This window comes from Phyllobates terribilis, unplaced genomic scaffold, assembly GCF_046119375.1.
Source record: "Phyllobates terribilis strain yellow unplaced genomic scaffold, ASM4611937v1 Scaffold_7__3_contigs__length_470593459, whole genome shotgun sequence".
Taxonomy (NCBI): domain Eukaryota; kingdom Metazoa; phylum Chordata; class Amphibia; order Anura; family Dendrobatidae; genus Phyllobates; species Phyllobates terribilis.
In genome coordinates this window covers 58,070,981-58,092,693 of record NW_027362767.1, presented here as the reverse complement: position 1 = coordinate 58,092,693, position 21,713 = coordinate 58,070,981, and the positions used below count along the sequence as shown (strand labels likewise).

Below are 21,713 nucleotides of genomic sequence, written 5' to 3'. Positions count from 1 at the left end.
TCCATTTAGGGCAAGTTGCAAATCTATACAGGCCTGTAGTCCAATGGGTATTATGGTGTGATTGCTCCTCGGAGTTGCACCGACCCTATTCTCGGATTGTACTGGATCGATATTGCAGAAGTGTTCTTCCCATTAGGAATATTATTTCTAGAGGAGAATATCTATTAAGTGGTGAGATTGCGGCACCTGAAGCGTCCACAGCTCAGTTTTGATTTCTGCTGTGATTTTTTAGAAATGACAGCAAAAATAAACGCAGCTTGATCGCTTTATATAAACATACCCTATGGACGTGTTCACACAGATTTTGTTGACGTATAGTCTTCTGCCAGAAAAAAAAAATCTGTCCAAAAATAAATTAATTCTAAAAAAAAAAGCAACTTTTTTTGTGTAACTTTTTTAAAAAAAAAAATAACTTTTTTTTTTTTTTAACGTGTTTTATTTTATTTTAGCTTGGTTTTTGATACGTTTTAATTACAATAAAGTGCACTTTTTGGTAAATTTCTACTGCAGAAAAACTTGTCATAAAATGCATCAAAAACTGTGGCAAAGAATCTGTCCACAGTCAGAAAACAGCAAGTCAAAGAATTAATCTGTCGCTTTTTTTTATTTTTTTGATCAAGAGCATAAAAAATGTGACGCATTATAAAGGTGGAACAAATAGATTTGATGCCGTTTTTTTATGTGGATTTTATTGTGGAATTTGTGACAAGAACTACACAAAAAAAAACTCGTGAACATACCATGTGGGTAAGTTCACACAGCGTTTATTAATAATGTAGAGGTTTTTTTTGTGTATGGAGCATTTTTCTGCTTCATGTGATCCAGAGGTGAAGTTTGTGCTGTCTTTCAGGTAGTGACATGGGGATGGGGGGAAGCCCCATTCACACTATAGGTGTATGTTTCCATTGATATGAATAGGGAACTTATTCCCAGAGTATTTGAGGCAGCTTTTCATGTCTGTGTAGAAGCAAATTTCACTCCACTCCGAAATCCACATCCACCTTCTCCCTGTGTGAACATACCCTGACTGATCCATCATAGAAGCTCCTTGCACACAGAATATTTGTTTCCAATTTTGTAGTTATTTATTTCCTTGATTGATTCTTTTACATTAACGTCATATCATTTTATTAATGTTCCATAATTTTTGTACTGGCGAGAATTGTGCACAGTGCCTGATCCCTATTATCCTGCAGCTCAGTGATTGCACCACAAGTCCCAGCATGACTTATAGAACCTTCCATACACGTCACTGGCTATGTATATACTGTATATCTGGACCCTTTGACTCTGCCCTGGTTTGCCGTATACTCTGGAGATTGCGCTATAATAGGAACCTGATTTTTCGGGATGTCAGCGATTTCCTGTCTACCTGACTTTATCTTAATACGGAAATCCTTTTCTTCTTCTCACTGTACTTGGATCATTATTACGTTGTCTTTTTTTGGAAACTGTCAAAATTAAGTTACGCAGAATTAAAGGGACCTAGTGTTGATCCTGCGCGTGGTGTCTGCAGGTTGTGAGGGTACAAGACATGCGGTTCATTCTTATAGTCTCCATTGCAATCTGATTATTTTTCCATCACTTGGATTTCAAGGTCAACTATGATTTTACATATTTTATATGAAAGCAGCTTTAACTATATTAGAGCTTAATTTATTTATTTTTTTTTCCCTTACCTAGGTGGGCAACCCAAGAGTAGAGCTGACTCTTTCCGAGCTGCAGGATATGGCCTCGCGCCAACAGCAGCAGATTGAGAACCAGCAACAGATGTTAGTGGCAAAGGTGAGTACTTTAGGTCTAGAGTCCGATGATAAATGAAGACAACCTGACACTTGCCGGAAATATGTAATTATTAGTGATGAGTGCTCGTGCTCGCTTAACCCTTTCACCGAGCACGCTCGGGTGCTTCCCGAGTATCTTCGGTGTGCTCATATATTACCTTCGAGTCCCTGCGTCTGCATCATTTATAGCTGTTACACATCCTAAACATATTCCGGGATTGCCTGTTTGTTAGGGAATCCTCACATGTGTTTAGGCTGTGTAACAGCCATAAATCATGCAGACGCAGGGATTGAAACATAATATACGAGCTCGCCGAAGACATTCAGAAAGCACCCGAGCGTGCTCGGTGAAAGGGTAAAACGATCACGTTTGCTCATCACTAGGCAGTAAATATGCAATTTATTTTTTCACAAGTGACCGAAAACCTTTAGTCCAGTGAACTATAAAGGAGAGGAAACGAATACTGCCTCTCGCTCAGGAGGACCGGACATATTCTTGCCCTGAACAGACCATTAAATTGTGTAATGCTTTATTTCCCCTTGTGGTGGCGCTGCAGAAGAATTGCACACTTGCTGGCAGGATCTGCCACAGATCAGAGCTGATCGCTGGTTATCCCAGTGGTGGGAGGCTCAATATCAGTTTAACTTCGGGGACACTTGTAAGGACTGTCCATCACCCCACAGTCTTAGAGATGTTTTCGTCTAGTCGTTCTTTTCAGACTAAACAGAAGTGGAATTTGCTGACGTCTGAACGACAAGCCCTGTAATTTCTATATACACCATGATAATTTACATTAGAATTGAGTGCCGGCGGCATTTCAGGACGAAGTCTGCTGGTAAGTAGGTTACTGGTAGTAATCTACAGAAACACAATGGTTTCAGGTCACAGACATTATTTCTAGACATTTCTGGTTCACCAGGCTTGCCCAGCCAAGGAAATCCAGTATAGGGGTCCGCATGAGATATTAATGCTGATCAACCATTCGGGGTTTTATCTCCAAGATCCTATCCAAATATGTAGTAGGTGTAATAATAATATCAGCAAATACCTCCAATTAGAAATGTAGTATAGTTCTTCTGATTCGCTATGTCTCTTTCCTCGTGCAGGGCATTGTAGGACCTTAGGTATCCATGGTTACGACCACTGATATAGTGAGAGTTAGGTATCCATGGTTTCGGACACTTGCAGCTAGCTAACTGTCACTATATCAGTGGTCATAACCGTGGATACCTAAGGTCCTGCAATGTCTGTACATGAGGAAAGAGACATAGCGAATCAGAAAAACTATACTACATTTCTAATTGGTGGTGTTTGCTGATGATATTATTATTACACCTACTACATATTGGGATATGATCTTGGAGATGGGAATACCCATTTTAAGCTCGTAACAAATAATTAACCAGGGATTTGGATTTTTCTGAACATGGGGATCAATTCAGAGAGGCTGGTAAGCAGTACTATCTGTAACTATATATCATTTACAGGGAGAGACAGGAAGGCAGTACTATCTGTGCCTACACAATTTACAGAAATACGTCATTTACAGGGAGAGGCTGGTAGGCAGTACTATCTGTACCTACATCATTTACAGTGAGAGGCTGGAAGGCAGTACTATCTGTAACTACATAATTTACAGGGGCAGACAGGAAGGCAGTACTATCTGTAACTACATCATTTACAGGGGCAGACAGGAAGGCAGTACTATCTGTACCTACATAATTTACAGGGGCAGACAGGAAGGCAGTACTATCTGTACCTACATAATTTACAGGGGCAGACAGGAAGGCAGTACTATCTGTAACTACATAATTTACAGGGAGAGGCTGGAAGGCAGTACTATCTGTAACTACATAATTTACAGTGAGAGGCTGGAAGGCAGTACTATCTGTACCTACATAATTTACAGGGGCAGACAGGAAGGCAGTACTATCTGTACCTACATCATTTACAGTGAGAGGCTGGAAGGCAGTACTATCTGTAACTACATAATTTACAGGGGCAGACAGGAAGGCAGTACTATCTGTAACTACATCATTTACAGGGGCAGACAGGAAGGCAGTACTATCTGTACCTACATAATTTACAGGGGCAGACAGGAAGGCAGTACTATCTGTACCTACATAATTTACAGGGGCAGACAGGAAGGCAGTACTATCTGTAACTACATCATTTACAGGGGCAGACAGGAAGGCAGTACTATCTGTACCTACATAATTTACAGGGGCAGACAGGAAGGCAGTACTATCTGTACCTACATAATTTACAGGGGCAGACAGGAAGGCAGTACTATCTGTACCTACATAATTTACAGGGGCAGACAGGAAGGCAGTACTATCTGTAACTACATAATTTACAGTGAGAGGCTGGAAGGCAGTACTATCTGTAACTACATAATTTACAGGGGCAGACAGGAAGGCAGTACTATCTGTAACTACATAATTTACAGGGGCAGACAGGAAGGCAGTACTATCTGTAATTACATAATTTACAAGGGGAGAGAGGAAGGTAGTACTTTCTGTACCTAGTTCATTTACAGAGAAACTGGAAGGCTGTTCTTATCTGTACCTACATCATTTACAGGGAGAGACAGGAAGGCAGTACTATCTGTGCCTATATAATTTACAGAGAGGCTGCAAGGCAGTACTAGCCATACGAATATTCCATATAGGTAGACAGTGCTGTCTTCCCTGGAAATAAGGTTGACTTAAATCGTTCTATCTGTGCCTACACAAGGCTGTGGAGTCGGTGTCCATTTTGGTGGAGTCGGAGTTGGAGTCGGTATAAAATGGACCAACTCCAACTCCTAAAATATATAATAAATTGGGTGCAGTAGTTCAATGCAGTTTGTGGGGAATATTTTTTCATAAGAATTTGGGAAAGTTATGAAATGTCCTATAAGGCTATGTGCACACGATGCAGAAATGAAGCAGAAAATTTCTGCATCATTTCTGCATCTCCCTGGCAGAAAAAACGCATGCAGATTGTGCATGCGTTTTTCCTGCAGAATACATGCGGATCCACATGCAGATTCACATGCGTTTCCGCATGCAGATTGACAAGCACTTTCCAGGCGATAGCATCACCTGGAAAGTGCTTGACAACTAGGTAACACTGTATAAATCCATGCAAACAGCATGGATTTATATAGTGTGACCCTAGAGAGTGTATATACTTACCCTCCGATGGCCCGCGCTGTCCTGCTCACTCCGTTCTCCCGGCTGCCGGCAACTTTGAATTGAAAGACCTGCCGACGTCAGCGTCACGTGACCCGTCACATGACTTTGACGTCACCGCAGGTCCTACAACTCACTGCAGGTGCCGGGAAGCAAGCAGGAGCGCTGCGCGGGCCGACAGAAGGTAAGTATATATATATTTTTTATTTTATTCTTGTTTTTACAGCTTTTTTAATGGTACCTGGGTGTGGATGAGACTCTCCTCTTCTCCACACTCGGGTACCATCCGCACATTAGAACGCACCAATAACGCAAGTACAGATGCAGTCTTGCGGAATTGGCGCGTTCTAATGCAAGTCAATGGCGGCGAAAACGCCGCGTTTCCGCAAAATTAAATGACATGCTGCGGATTTTTGAGCGCAGCGTTTACGCTGCGGAAAAATCCGCATCATGAGCACAGCACATGCGGATTTCCATTGGGGAACATTGCTTCCCTTCTACCATGCGTTTTTCATGCGTTTCCGCAACTGCAAAAACGCCGCGGAAACGCATGAAATACGCATCGTGTGAACTCAGCCTAAATGTCTGTCCTATTTCTGTGGACTTTTAGCGGAGATGAATCTGTGCTACAGTAAATGTATCATTTAAGCATGAGCCGTGTATGAGGGAGTCGGCGTCGTGGAGTTGGAGTCGGAGGTTTGGCTTAAAGACTCCACAGCCCTGTGCCTAGATATCTGTAGACACACAGGTTTGGGGCGCCCCCTAGCTGTTATGAGCAACCCTTCCTGCATTGTGATTGGATGGTGATGTCCTGTATTCGGGGCTGTTTGCAGTTAGTCAGGTCTGACAGTCGCCGATTCTTTGTGCTTGTGGTTTCCGAGTGCAGAGGTTTCGGCTGTACCCGCGCCCTTATCTGCACCCGTGCGTCTATACAGCACAGTCTGTGGCCCCACAGAGTCTCGGATTAGTCTACCTGTCTGCCCGGACTGACGTGACCGGCTCTTTTATGTGTCGCAGCCTTCAGTGTCCTCGCGGCTGTCCGGGCTTCTTTGTGTTCTCTGGCTGAGTCGCTGCAGAATAATCCGTGCCAATCCCACCGACCGATCACTCCATGGCCTCTCGGAGGTGCCGTGGTGTCGCTGGCACGGTTGGCGCTCTCCCGTCTCTGCAGCTCATCACAGTGAAGGTTTATTATCTCCCTCCGCTGCTTATCTCTAGTTTAGGAGACATCAGGGAGCCGTGATGGCGACTGAAGGTCTCGGGAAGTGACCGGCGCAGGGAGACTCAGATGTGAGGGAATCCATGTTTACCTTCTCCATTGTCTTTTTCCTGTAGTCTTGGGTTTTCCTTTCCTGTTATCTTCTGTACCTAAACTTCTTTTCCTTTATCTGCATTGGTAGGAACAACGCTTGCGTTATCTGAAGCAACAGGAACGTCGCCAGCTGCAGGCCGTCTCCGAAACCGAAAAACTTCAGAAGCTCAAAGAACGAGTGGAGACGCAGGAGAACAAACTCAAGAAGATCCGGGCCATGAGAGGACAAGTGGACTACAGCAAAGTCATGAATGGAAACCTGTGTAGGTGTTACTGTATTAAAGGGATTGTCTCAGCAGCAAGTTCAGATGCAAATATATCTTAAAGGGGTTATTAATAACTTGAAAGTTCAAGGCTTATCCTTAAGGATAGGCCATCAATATTGGGGGTCTTTCACTTCGATTCCCTCCTAATCAGTGGTTTGAAGGGGTCGCAGTGTTTCATCAAGCGCCACAACGGACCTCTCCATTGTATGCCATGCACAGCTGCCTGGTAGAGTTTAGAAAATAAAACTTGCAGGACCTTGGGTAGCAGCCACGTCAGTAGTCCATGATCGCTAGACTAGAGTCATGCAAACCCGTCTCCTACCTGCCGGCATCCTGGATGCCTCTTCTGATTAGTAGACCATCACTGTGACACATGCATGACGTTGCATTGGGCTTACTGGTCAAAAGAGGCACCCTGATGATGCCTGCTGGTAGGAGGAGGTCTGGCAGACTTGTACAACCAACGTGGCAGCTGGTCCAGGGTCCCGGGAATCTTATTGCTGAATTCTAGTCCCGCAGGATCAGGCTGGATGGCCATAGTCCATTTTTCCATTTGATTTGCAATAGATCGACTCCCATTTATTATTCATGATATATATGAAGGATACCCCTTCAATTTTAAATTCCTGAGTTACATTGCTATCCCTGTGAAGGGGGTTTTACCTGTCCCAAAGGTTCCACGTCCACCAATCCCAAGAACTAGGCATGGACTACCCAGTATGAAAGAGATGGTTCCGCATGTGCACCACCACTCCATGAAAAGTCTACGGGACTGCTGGCGATTGCCCAATGTTGTACTCAGCTATTCCCGTCCCATGCCATTGCATGAAGGTACCAATGCCGGGACTGTTCAACAGGGCACTCCAGAGCTCCTCTCTCGGGATAAGTGGGACCCTTCATACTTCTGCAGTAGTGCAAATCTCACGTCCTTTATGGAAGCCATTTCTAGATACATCAGGTCCCTCCATTAGTAATATGCCCGTGGCATGATACATACAAGTTAGCCACATGTACAATTGTCCCAGTAGGGAAGTGTCCGCCTTGTGTATATGTCCCAGCCTCTTGTGTCCTCGTCACTTGCTGTCAATCCCTACTGACACGTTTCTCATTACGTTCCAGCTACAGAAATAGAGCACATCAGTGACATGTTTCAGGAGAAGCAGCAGGAGCTCCAGGCGGCTGTGCTGAAGGTGGAGCAGCTGACCCAGCAGCTGGAGGACCTCCGGAAAGGAAAGTTAAATGGTTTCCAGGCTTACGGACAAATGACGGGTCCTGCCGCACTGGAGCTGAAGAAGCTTTACCAAGAGCTGCAGGTGAGTGGCATCATGTATGCCCACCTCTGCCAGGTTTCACCATACACGGGTGGATTGAACGTCTTCCACTAGGGCTCATCACAATGAATGAATAAGGACCCCTTAATTTCTACCAGACAGGTTTTTTTCTTTGGAACGTTCTCCATGTGGGACTCAACGACACCCCCCTCAATTATGTAGTTAACTATGGTGTATAAAACAATATGGCTCCTCTGTAACGAGTCATCTCATGTCCTCCAGATCAGAAATCGTCTCAACCAGGAGCAGAACACGAAGCTCCAGCAGCAGAAGGAGCTGCTAAACAAGCGCAACATGGAGGTGGCCATTATGGACAAGAGGATCAACGAGCTGCGCGAGCGTCTGTACAAGAAGAAAGTCGAGGCACGTCAAAAAGAAAACATTCCCGTAAGATTTCCTTTTAACGTGGCCACTTGTCTCGGTGGAGTTGTGTTACCGTTTTCATGGTTTTATCGCCTCCTTCCAGTTGAGGTCACTGACGCGTTTCGATCTTTACATCACAGCTGAATCGCATCAATGGAACGCCGTCGCCTCAGTCCACTTTATCGGCGTCAGGGCGAGTCGCGGCCGTGGGTCCTTACATCCAAATTCCAAGCACAGTCAACTACCCGCTGCCGCCCGATCCGGTCAAACCTCAATCTCTGTCACTTGCTGCTACTGGGACACAGCAGCGCTCAAAATCTGGTATGTCATGGTGCGTTTAGAAATTTAAGGGGTTGTCCATTAGAGACTGCATCGGGAATTAAAGGAGTTGTCCTGTGCCGCTCACTTCTGTATCTGGAGGTGCATGGTGCAGATGACTTTCTCTACAAATATCAAATGGACCTCGTGCACAATCTGCAGTGGTGTAGATGCAACGTCATCGGTGCAGCTGAACCCGCAATTTGGAAGCGAGTGGCATCAGACCACCCCTTTAAGTCAAGCTGAAATCTAATTGCCTGACTTTTATTTGCCCAAGTGCATACATTGCCTGTACTTCTGCTCTTTACCAATCATCTTCATGTGAACCATCATCTTATGTGTATTGTCCTGTTTTATTTAAAGGGGAAGTACTGGTCCTTGTCCTGCATTGTTCTGTTCTTGCTGACTATTAGCATACGGAGTGGGGGGGATTACCTACAATTTTAGAAGACGCCATGTCTATAAATAACGGTTGCAATAATTATTTTTTATGCAAATTGAGGACAGACTTCTTCTCCATAATATATCCTTAACCACCTGAGTTATAGTTCACAGCTGCATTCACCATTCTGCAGAGTTCGGAGCTGAAATCTCCCCTGTTGTGGCTAGGTTTTATTTCACACCAGGCACTGTCTAGTTATTTGATATTGGGAAAATTAACAGTCCTGATGGAGTTCGGCTGAGCTTTTTAAGGGGTGCGTTTGAAACTAGCTCATTTCATTTACAACTTCCAGTAGAGGTGAGCAGAATTGTGAATGCAACTCTGGGATTTAAGTGGTGTTCATATCCACTAAGCGCCATACATATGCCAGGAGTTGGATCTCATTCCTATTGGTTTCATCAAACCACATGGAACAAATAACTGATACGGACGTCCATGATGGCTGTTAGTTACGGATCCCTAGATCACCCCCATCCCATCCTACCCATGTTCTACTAGTTAGCTATTCATGTCATCTTGTAAATGAGAGATTTCAGGTCCGATACTTCCTCTTTAAAGTTTCTTTCCAGATCTGACACCATATCATGATGCTGATATTAATTTCTTGTACTATTACGCTTGTTTCCGTGCATTTGTTTCTCACGTCACTATTCTTTTTACATCCTAATGTCTTGTCCTGTGTCTTGTGTCTTCTCTTGGTCTTCGTGCTTTTTTTTTTTTTTTCTCTTTCCGTGATGTGTTTTTTTTCCTCCTGACATCTGGGTGGCCTCCTGTCCTCCAATAGAGGGAGACAGTGACTATGTGAAAAAATCTCCAGGTCCCTGGAAGGTTTCAGATTTAGACATTCTAGTGGATCCTGTGCGCTCGTCTTCCACCTCCTGTCTTCAGTCTTCTGACCACAGTGTCTTCCATCAGGCACCTGGCCTCTCTGACACCCTGCACAGTGAGTCTGCTCCGCAGGAATTCTTACCCTTTGCTTGCCGAATCGCACCAGATCACTCTAATCAGTCTATGTGCTGTATTATCACATGCATCCTGTTCTGGAGAGAGCTGTAGTGGGGTCTTCTACCTGCCCACAAATGCTAATTATCCGTTTACTGACACATAGGCTTTGCTAAGGACCACAGACCTGAATTAGAAAGACAACCCAAGTATGACCTTTCCTCTTTAGACCTTCATGAATGTAAATCCTTGGTTATATGTCAGACCATGCACTTGTGCCCATGGCGGTCCCATCAGGACTGACTGCTCTTACAGAGCTTGTTGACATGAAGTTTTGATCTCTTATTGGCACATCATATGATCACTAAAAGATGTTGTAGTACTCCATTTAAGAGAATATGTAAGCTGTGGGGAAGGTCATGTACCTAAGACTATGAGATATATTTCACGTACTTTAGAGACATTAGTTTATACAAGTGGAAACGCTTAATTTTTTGCATCGTGGTTTTCTACATGTTTTCCACAGGCATCTGCACCAAAATACACAATAGCAATCTGCTTTAATTATTGTGCTTTTTGTTGCTCCTTTTTATGCGTTTTCCCCTTTTAACGTTTTGCTTTTTTTTTTGTGCAGATTTCACACAGCATTTTTTTTTTAATGCATTTTTGTTAGTGCAGAAACGCTGTGATTCTGCACTTAAATAAGCAAATGTGGTTTTTACATCCATTTTTTTCTTCAAGGCTCCCCATAGAAGCCTATAGGAAAAAAAGGCACCAATCAATGCACCGTTCCGCAGCGTCTTTTAACTCGCAGTGGGTGGGAGTTTTCATGAAATTACATTCACTTTGCTTGAACAGTAAGAAAATAAATGCAGTGGAAAAAAACATGTTTACACCTAATGGACTTTGATATGACTTAATAATGTCAGATCCAGTAAAAAAAAAAAAAAAAAAAATGGACCCCATGGGGAAAGTGTGAACAGAGCCTGACTCAAATTTGGCTCAGATTTCATGGATCTACTGGTTTCTAGTCATCAATGCCATGATGTTCCTACTTCTATATTAGAGACCTCATTCTTAATTGTAATGAGACGCAGGTTAATTGACTTTTTTATTAGCCTCTTGACCTTCTTTCTGTTCCCTGGATTTGCTGATAATTGATGTGAAAACTGGGGCAGAGAGAAGTCACCGGGGACACAGAGGAACATCATGGAAACTTTTTCTATGATGGAACTGTCGTCGTCAATAAGGCTGGGGCTGTCACACATCAAAGTTCAGTAGGTGTTGCTGCTACATCGCAGTGCCATACAAGCGAATGGGGTCTCGTCGCGAGACGTCCAACTGCGTCAGATTTTTGTCTGTCCCTCTGTCAGATAATGGCTGTCTCTCTGACTACACCTAGTCCAGCTAGGACAGCTAGACGGGTCCATTCACATTCGAGAACGAGACGTCTGTGTGATAAATCATCGTACCGCTCCAATGTCACCCGTAGATATAGAGAAGTCACTAATGCTTCACGTTGGCTTTTTTTTTTTTTTAATCATATTGTCACAATAATTCATTTACTTGTAATGTTTTTTTAATCCTTTCTTAGTTTTGATAATGCTGAGATAATTTTATATAATTTTTGGCCGGGGGTATAAGTATCGTGTTTGGAAAGTATATTCCCTATGGTCACACAATCCTGACTTTCCAGGTAATGACACAAGTTGGCCGACGCTGAAACAAAGCACAATGTCGGTGGTAAAGACGCCTCCACTCAACACCTCGGACTGGAACGAATCAAGTATGGAGCCCGGCTTCAAGAACGCACCTATATCCACCCAGCCCTTACCTTCTGCTGCTGTAGGGCCCACTGAGAAGTTGGTGAGTAGCCCACCCTCCATCGCTACTCATTAAAGGGTTATTCTCAAGATGCGAAGTTATCCATAGTGTAGGGGATCACTTGCTGATCGCTGGGGATCTGATCATGTGGACCCCCAGTGATCACAAGACAGGGGTCCTCGATTTGGAAAGCGGGCTCTGTATAGACCCTTTTTGAATGGAGTGGAGACAAACATGCTTGACGTCCACTCCATGAATTGTCTATGGGACTGCAGGAAATGGCTGAGTGCTCTACTGGGCTACTACAGGCAGTGCCATAGACAATGACAAAGTCCGGTTGCCAAGCTCCAGGGCCAATCTCATGATCGTTGGGGGTCCCAGTGGTTGGATGGCTGGGGGGGTCCCAGTGGGGTCGGGTGGCTTGAGGTCCAAGTGGTCAAGGATAAGTCGTCAATATTGTAAGACCGGAATACCCCTTTAATATATCATGAAACTATGTAATTACATCGGCTTATTATGCTTCTCTCAGGTGGAGTTCTCTACCACAGAGACCACCATTAAAGTGTACAAAGAAGTGTCAAAGATTACACCTACTTTTTTTTACTATGGTATATGCCTCGTAATACTCAATTCCTCCCTCATCCAATTATAGTTAATTAATTTCTAAACTTTATGCATTTTCTCCCCAGTCTGGTGATGCTGGAAAGCTGCCATCTCCAATGCCCGGGTTGAGCAAGTCTCTGCCACACAATTACGGCATGTACCAGGGTCCTCTACCATTGAGCGCTACAAATTCTTTGGAAAGGAGAAAAGATGGAAGTCTGCCAAGACCTGGATCCGGATCCAACACCCGCACCCGACCTCTACCGCTCCCCATAACCAGCAACGTCCATCCTCCAGGTTCCTCGCAGCAAATACAACAAAGAATCTCTGTGCCCCCGAGCCCTACCTACCCGCCTTCCTCTTCCCCCATGTTCCCCGGGACAGACACTAGACCTGACCCTCCTCTAACCGTGGCCATCAGACCTTTCCTGGCTGAGAAAGGATCCAGACCTCAGTCCCCAAGAAAAGGGCCACAGACGGTGAACTCCAGCTCTATTTATTCTATGTATCTTCAGCAATCAACTCCACCAAAGAACTATCAGCAAGCCGTGTATAACACCCTGAACAAGTCTGTCAAAGCAGGTACCAAAGAGTGCACGACTGCAATGGCTTCTGTGTGACGTCCGTATCTAATGTGTAAGGGTGGTGGGTCCTATCTGCACCTGTGGGCACAGTGCTGCATTATAGATATGGGGTCAGTACATAGGGCAAAATAGGACTCTGCCGCACCTCCACCAGACACGAGGGGCGTTAACTGTCATATTCTCATTAGAATAGGCCAGAAAAAAAAGAACATTGGGGGTCCCACCCTAATTAGAATAGAGAAGGGGTTTGCATATTTAATTTTCCTGAGGAGCGTTTTATGGCCCAAGTCTCCCTACATCAACTTGGCCCCAAGGAGAAATTTTACCCCTTAGACCTCCTGTCAGAGGCCTCTCACCCAGCCCAACCAGTTCTCTTGCATTGCACTGATGATGGGCAGACACCCCGAAACAGATGTCTGAATATGGAGTTTCTGGTTTGGCTGCTTATCCTAAGTCGTGTGCAAGGCTCTTTAAAGGGTCGATGTTGACGTTTAGGATTGTGACTTCCAATAGGTGGCGCTAGAGTTCTTGACCACGTCCTCTCTGAAGAGGTTACTGGTGAAGAAATAGAAATTGGCTTTCTGGCCGGCTTGTCAGGCAAGGAGGAGAGCCTCTGAAGTTAAACTGAGAAGACTCTTTTACAGGGAAGTTTGAAAGGGACTATATTATCTGCTGCCAGATGGGTGAGGAGACCTCCGCACCAAAGGAGGTATGGGAAAATGTTTTGAGAGAGGTAATTTTTTGTGCTGGAAACACTGCAAAGTCTATAATTACAGCTATTAAAAGCCTTTCAGGATTTCTGATATGAAAATTATTCAAGGGGTATCCAGATTTACAGGAAACCTATACAGGGTGTGATGTAAGGCCACCATGGTGACGTGCGATGTCTTTACAGAGGGTTGGTCTTCCATATTAATGCATTGTATCCATCTGTTTCAGTATATGGAAAACCAGTTGTCCTGCCCAGCTCCTCCAACTCTTCGCCCCTTCCTTTCCTACATTCTGGACCTCCACCCAATGCTGATAAGGATGGAGAGGGTGCACCTCCAGCGGGTGACAATAGCGGTGTAGAGAACATACCACGTCCTCTGAGCCCCACCAAACTGACCCCAATCGTGCACTCGCCTATGCGATATCAAAGCGATGCTGACCTGGAAGCTCTAAGGAGAAAGCTGGCCAACGCTCCAAGACCTCTGAAGAAGAGGAGTTCTATCACTGAGCCGGAAGGTCCCAGCGGACCCAACATTCAGAAACTTCTGTATCAGCGTTTCAATACTTTGGCTGGAGGAATGGAAGTCCCACCTTTCTACCAACAGTGCAACTCGCAGGACTTTGGCATATTGGCCGACGTGGACAATGGTAACGCTGGGGCTAACGGTAACATAGAAGAGGCAGGTTCCTTGCCATCAGCCGCTGTCCCCTCGATTCCTTCTCTTCCCCAACTTCCTTCACCTCCACAAGCGCCAGAACCTCAGATCTCCGCAGACGATAATGACAATAAGGTGTGTTCACCCATCACAGAGGAACTGATCAGCAGCGAGATCATAAACCAGATCTCCGAAACAGAAGACAACAATAATAATAATCCGGTCGTCGTACCCTCCGCGGAGAAGACGCCCAGCCCTGTACTCGAAGCAGCATCTCCGGCGAAAGAAGAAGTCCCTTCACCCGCCGGCGGCGGCGCCCCAGCTCTGACTCCTACTGTGAGTACTATGGATTATGGAGGTTGTTTCTTTAATTTTATGATGATCCATGTTAGATGTTCTCCAGTCTCTCCATTCTTGGTCTTGAGCAGCATTACGTATAACTCCGAGACACAAGCGCATAAAGGCTAGTTTACTCATTACTGTCAAATTTGGGTGATTTGTTAGGATTTTTTAAGAAGATTGTACTAAAAACATCACTCTCCTATGTCAGTGAGGCATGTGAATTACTGCAGTCCTTTACTTTCTCCCTGCTGTTAACTACAAGAGGAGATAGGGAAAGGGATAAAGTAACTTTTAACATTACCAAAACTGCAAAGTGGTCTGTCTGTAGATGGATCGTGCGCGTTAAAGTCCTATTATTAAAGATGATGCCCACGTCCTCTCTCCCTTCAGCATCGGAGGTGACCCGTGCCTACAGATTGTGCATGAGCCTTGGCCAGCATGCGGGGTCCTAACGTCATTGGCAACGCTCATTTTCGATGCGGAAATTATCTGTGCTGGGCAAACCTTTTATAAAGGGAATCTCCGCAGAAAATATTGTTTAAATCAGGTTTTAAAGTTAAATTTTTTTTTAAATGTTGGTAATTTTTTTGTCACTATTTTTATAAAGAAAATAAAAAAAATCTTGCAATTTTCACACTGGCCACTAGGCCTAATACTAGATGCCTTATTCCTGTTCTTTATAGCAGGCACATGGACATTAGCAGAAATAGACTGCCTCTATATACTGTCTCATTGGCTTGTACAGAAGTATGTTCTGGACATGCTATGATCTGTGCAGGTAGAGGGAGGAGGTGAACTGTGACATCACGTATTGTGAATGGAGAATCCTGTGTTATTTACTGTATATAGAGATGATATCAGTCATTGTACAGGAGGAGGAGGTGACCTGTGATATCACCTATTGTGAATGGTGGATCCTGTGTTATCTACTGTATATAGAGGTGTGATCAGTCATTGTACAGGAGGAGGAGGAGGTGAGCTGTGACATCACGTATTGTGAATGGTGGATCCTGTGTTATTTACTGTATATAGAGATGATATCAGTCATTGTACAGGAGGAGGAGGTGACCTGTGATATCACCTATTGTGAATGGTGGATCCTGTGTTATCTACTGTATATAGAGGTGTGATCAGTCATTGTACAGGAGGAGGAGGTGAGCTGTGACATCACGTATTGTGAATGGTGGATCCTGTGTTATCTACTGTATGTAGAGGTGATATCAGTCATTGTACAGGAGGAGGTGGTGAATTGTAGATTGTAGTGTTATCAGTCATTTTAATAATTTCTGTGATGATAATGAGACTGCTGAAAAGTGTTCTATACAGAACAGGAAGTATCAGTCTATTATTGGGCGTAGAGCCTAGTGTGTAAATTGCAAGAGTTGAAAAATAAATGGAACAAAAAAATACATTTGTCTTTAAAAACAGGATTTCAACAATAGGCCAATGCCTAATGACGTGTGCATGAGAGTATTACCGGGATGGGTGGCATGCGTAATTTGACTTCCAGGCTAGTAGACAGAGTGACTGATGTCCGGGCTGCAGCCCCGTCGTACCTGTAATATGGCAGCCATCGATAACAAGGTCTGAAAAGGCTACAAAGGCGCTGTCCGTGACATGGTCCCAATTCTTTGTCTCCGATATACAGGAATGTTAGTGATGACTTGGCTGCTTCGTGCCAGACACGTGAACCCCACCGACCAAACCAGTCATGTTGAGCTTTGAAATTAATTGTCATAAAGATTTTATTTTATTTTATTTACATCTGATGATCCAGTATATTTGCTAATCCAGAATCTGTGGAAAAAAAACAGCCATGTACTTCTCTTGTGACTACGTTGCTACAAGAGCCCAATACTCTACAGTCAGAAGAGTCTGGGAGATCACATTGATTTGAGGGCGAGATGATGGGGCGCGGCTGTGCTCCCGGTACCGGCACATCCTCCAGACCTCGCCCAGCAGGTCACTCCTAATTTTAGTGTGGAAAAATAATGCTCCCTGTCTGACATCTCGCGTCTTACAAGGAGTGATGGCTGCTCCCACGAGATTAGCCAGAGGCAAGAGCATCACCTGTGGGATACTACGGCCGGCTCCAGTGATGGTGAAGGCTCGGGTAACACTGGCGGTGGTGGCCGGAGTATAAGCGCTGGTTACTGCCCATCCTCTAGCATCACTTTGGCAATGCAATTAGTCCACTGTGCTTTCCTGTGTAGACTGGGACAGAGTCAACCGGGTCCTTTCATCATTACATGATGGGGGATTTAAGGACAGGGGATGGGGCCGTACGCCATCTTTTCATGGAGACAATATTAGCCGATGGCCACGTTCCGTGTTCCATTTAACCTTTTCTCTATCTCCTCTAGGTGAAACGCACAAATCTGAAGAAACCAAACTCCGAGCGGACAGGACACGGACTGAGAGTGAAGTTTAACCCTCTGGCTCTGCTGCTCGACGCATCTCTGGAAGGAGAGTTCGACCTCGTTCAGAGGATTATATATGAGGTAGGGGGCACTTCTGCCATCCAGTGGTCATCGTCTGACCATCGTCATGTCAGTGGTCACCGTCTCTGCCCTTTATGCAGGTGGAGGATCCCAGCAAACCCAATGATGAAGGCATCACCCCTCTGCATAACGCCGTGTGCGCCGGGCACCACCACATCGTCAAGTTCTTGCTGGACTTTGGTGTGAATGTGAACGCGGCAGACAGTGACGGCTGGTAAGAAGTCGTCTTTTATGCTTTGTTTTTTTTCTGATTGTGTCACACACTTATCATTGATGAGATGGTCCACGCGTATAGCGGCACAGTGGCCTCCTCCAACACCAGCAGTGTCTACATATCGCCTGCATTCCTCATCATGTCCACTAGAGGGAGCGCTCTTGTCAGTCATGCTATAATGAATGCCCTTCATATGACCTTGTGGTCTTACAAGTGCAGAAAGCGACCTGTGACCCTGTCAGTGCCTGAACTTGTCTCCTCTCTATGCCACTGTGCAAAATAATAGTCTACAGGCAGATTATGGCGGTACGTAGACGGCAGCTACAGCCAGCGCTCCAGGGCACGGCTTCCTACATCATTTGTCACACTCAGGACTGTCTCTTCCTAGATCATTTGTCACACTCAGGGCTGTCTCTTCCTAGATCATTTGTCACACTCAGGGCTGTCTCTTCCTAGATCATTTGTCACACTCAGGGCTGTCTCTTCCTAGATCATTTGTCACACTCAGGGCTGTCTCTTCCTAGATCATTTGTCACACTCAGGGCTGTCTCTTCCTAGATCATTTGTCACACTCAGGGCTGTCTCTTCCTAGATCATTTGTCACACTCAGGGCTGTCTCTTCCTAGATCATTTGTCACACTCAGGGCTGTCTCTTCCTAGATCATTTGTCACACTCAGGGCTGTCTCTTCCTAGATCATTTGTCACACTCAGGGCTGTCTCTTCCTAGATCATTTGTCACACTCAGGGCTGTCTCTTCCTAGATCATTTGTCACACTCAGGGCTGTCTCTTCCTAGATCATTTGTCACACTCAGGGCTGTCTCTTCCTAGATCATTTGTCACACTCAGGGCTGTCTCTTCCTAGATCATTTGTCACACTCAGGGCTGTCTCTTCCTAGATCATTTGTCACACTCAGGGCTGTCTCTTCCTAGATCATTTGTCACACTCAGGGCTGTCTCTTCCTAGATCATTTGTCACACTCAGGGCTGTCTCTTCCTAGATCATTTGTCACACTCAGGACGGTCTCTTCTTCTCTTTTCAGGACTCCTCTACACTGCGCAGCGTCGTGTAACAGCGTCCACCTCTGCAAGATGCTGGTAGAGTGCGGGGCGGCCATCTTCGCGACCACAATCAGCGATATTGAGACGGCTGCAGACAAATGCGAGGAGATGGAAGAAGGATATATTCAGTGTTCTCAGTTCCTTTATGGTAAACTGGACTCCTGTTTTATGCATATATGTGTTCATTTCTGAAAGGGAACATTCCACTGCGAGAAACGCAGAGAAAAGTTAAACCGTAGCCAAAGACGAGACTAGTCGAGCGCTGCCTCCGGAAGTGATTGACAGGTCTCTTTCATGCTAAGAAACCTGTCAATCACCTCCAACAGCAGCGCTGGGAAGAGCCGGCCAGGGGCAGCACCACACTAGTCTTCTGTCCAGCTATGGTCAGATAAAAATATATCTCTGGCTGCAATTATGCCGCCAGGCTCTGATTTATGGCTGCCCGTGGTTGGGACACACGAACCAGGTGACCGGTTCCCTGTAAGTTAGACCTGTTGCTTCAGGCGATTGCTTAGAATAAGCTGCGAACATGAGGAATAACACCATTTCTGGCCACTATGAGTTGTATCCGGCATTTGTCATCAGTTTCCCCCCCTGCAGGCTTTATATCTAATCTTCAGCCATCTCTGATCTGGTGCTGCTATGATGTCTCCCATGCACGGCGCAGCAGACATGAGTGTTTCCTGGGCTCCATGTAGCACAAATCCAGAAGCCGCAGCATGGAGGACATCGTACAGCTGTGATGTGAAATGCATTTACTGAAAGGAAATGGGGTCTCCCCCTGCAGTGGGCTTGGTCTCCTCAGCACCCCGTCCCCCCACACGGGCCTGGTCTCCCTGTACCGAGAGCTCATCACTCCTCACAATTTCATAAAATTACTTAATACGTTTTTTTTAATAAACCGATGGGCTTTTACGTTTCCTCCATGTGACATGAGCAGGATGAATTACATGTTGGATGTGATGTTGCCCATGTAAAGTGCTGCATGATAACCGCAGACCTCCTTCCTGCACCCAGGGGTCCAGGAGAAGCTGGGCGTCATGAATAAAGGTCTGGTCTACTGCCTGTGGGATTACGAAGCACAGAACGCCGATGAGCTTTCATTCCGGGAAGGTGATGCCATCACGATCCTAAGGCGCAAAGATGATGTGGAGACGGACTGGTGGTGGGCACGTCTGAACGAGAAGGAAGGATACGTGCCTAAGAACCTGTTGGGGGTAAGAATCAGATTTTTCTGTGATTTATTAATGTGTACATAGTACTTGTGTAATTCGCACCTTCTCACTTCCGTGCCCTCCATTATATGGGCAGACGGACACAGTATCCGTGCACTCAGATTATACAGACCTGCAGCCTGGTGACTGTCGTTGAGGTGCCCCCTTTTCTCTCTCCACCTACCACCCACACGGTCTCATCTTTTCTTCCCATTCTTGTGTATTTTGCAGCTGTACCCCCGTATAAAGCCCAGGCAGAGGACTCTGGCTTGAGTTGTGTAGACCCCATCCTATGTTCACACTGGAAACCGCAGATCACGTGCTGGAAACATTTCATCAGGACGTGTTTGGAGGACGACATTTCACATTCAGTGGCTTTATATAATAGAGAGGTCAACGTAACTTGTCCCGAGTTGTATTATAAACTTCCTCCCCGGTGGTTGAAGCCAAACATTTACAAACTGTACGAAGCGATGCCATAGGACGTCTGCAGGAACCGGGTCCACGGCACTACTGGAGATCTGCCGTCCTCCGGTACCACCCAGATGCTTCGGTGTAAATAAGAAGTTTAATTTCACGCGTTTCGCTCCTTCGGCCTGCTTTTCACCAATGTTTTAGTGCCTGTGCATATAAGTACCAGGTGGGACCCCTTGTAACACATGATGGGCACTGCACCATATTCGCTCGCCTTTTAATCTTCATTTCCAGTTTTTTTATTTGCCAATCAAGAGTGCCCCTGAAAAACTACGGAAGAGGATGTGGACAAGGAGGGAACTGTATGTAGATGATTGACGGCAGCAGCGTGGAGAGAGGGCAAGAAAGCGGAAAGTGCAGGTTATAGAAGACGTAAGGGAAGTGTATGGGAGGAGGGGCTCGGACCACCATGTTTTCTATGTAAGTAGGGGGGGAGGGGGATAAAACACTATTTGCACTTTGATCCATTTTATGCATCACCGGATTCACCACTAGTCAGAACATAGTAAATCTGTATTCACATTTGGCAGGTGCCACTAGTAACCTCCATTGGCTTCAGTGGTTTGTCCCGGAGAGGGCGCCATGTTTTAGAAGCCGGTTGTTATACTGTAGTACTTAGATCACCAGACATCTCATTTCTCTAGATAATTCAAGTGGGAGTAGAGGGGGTGACTTTAGACGTGTGATTGCATTTGGGAGAGCACTGTAATTTTTTTTTTTTTTTTTCACAAGTTTGATGCAAAATTTGGTGACTGAAGGTGAATTTATGACGTCTAAGAAAAGTTATACAAACTTTCTAACTTTTCTTAAAGTTTGTATAAGTTTAGAAAAACATGGTTGCTTTCTACTACCGACATCGCCTCGTGTAACCACGCGATGGGTTCAGCCATGGCTGCAAATCGGAGCAATGGTCGGGATGGGAGCAGCCATGCTCTATTTATGTCATAATAATCCCTTTTAAGGCTGGGGGGCGCTATACCGCAGAGTAGCACAAGTGAATGGGGTCAAATTGCATCCGCAACAAGCAAGTACCGCATTCAGCTGCATTACGCTGCGATGTCGCCATCGATCCCCAGCCTAATACAGGTTGTGGATGTAGCTGCTACAGTAACTACAACTCCCAGCGTTGTTGGGATATTTAGGGTAACAGCTGGAGAGCCAAAGAATAGACCCCAAGGGCCAATGTCCCCCTGATTTGTAGATATTGGACATTTCAAAGGCAGTCCAAAGATAGAAATATCCACAGTGGCACCTTCTCGATAAAGCTTTAATGGATACCCAGGTCAGGACATGGCCCTAAAATAAAGGCTCTCCAATGTGCATGGCTCTAGCTAATGCAAAACTACAACTCCCAGCATGCTTGAACTTGTAGTTCCGCATTAGTCGAAGCCCCGCTGGTTGGAGAGCTCCGTCTTAAACTGTGACAGTCCGTGGATCAGGAGAGATTGCGGTGTGTGATTGCCATGTGAGCGTGCGTGGGATTTTTCTGGAAGGGATGCAATAAGCTATACACTGTATTGTGAAGTATATAAATCTATAGAAGTGACTTTCACTGGAACTCACTGTACTTTATTATTACCAGAAGTATTTCCTT

General features: G+C 45.3%; 1 protein-coding gene across 4 annotated transcripts in view; it reads left to right on the top strand.

Annotated features, from left to right (window-relative positions):
- PPP1R13B (protein phosphatase 1 regulatory subunit 13B) overlaps positions 1–20,844 on the top strand; it is a 63,412-nt gene extending 42,568 nt beyond the window's left edge. For 3 of the 4 annotated variants that reach the window (XM_073638625.1, XM_073638624.1, XM_073638627.1), the window contains 14 exons: positions 1,684–1,785; positions 6,362–6,536; positions 7,659–7,852; positions 8,093–8,257; positions 8,374–8,554; positions 9,778–9,936; positions 11,632–11,801; positions 12,449–12,944; positions 13,886–14,649; positions 17,019–17,156; positions 17,237–17,370; positions 18,413–18,579; positions 19,449–19,648; positions 19,877–20,844. In XM_073638625.1, coding sequence (XP_073494726.1) covers positions 1,684–1,785; positions 6,362–6,536; positions 7,659–7,852; positions 8,093–8,257; positions 8,374–8,554; positions 9,778–9,936; positions 11,632–11,801; positions 12,449–12,944; positions 13,886–14,649; positions 17,019–17,156; positions 17,237–17,370; positions 18,413–18,579; positions 19,449–19,648; positions 19,877–19,918 — 3,087 coding nt within the window. In that variant the 3' untranslated portion in view covers positions 19,919–20,844. The remainder of the gene's footprint in view (positions 1–1,683; positions 1,786–6,361; positions 6,537–7,658; positions 7,853–8,092; positions 8,258–8,373; positions 8,555–9,777; positions 9,937–11,631; positions 11,802–12,448; positions 12,945–13,885; positions 14,650–17,018; positions 17,157–17,236; positions 17,371–18,412; positions 18,580–19,448; positions 19,649–19,876) is intronic. The other variant, XM_073638626.1, reaches the window with a different exon arrangement.
- Positions 20,845–21,713: the final 869 nt, after the last annotated feature.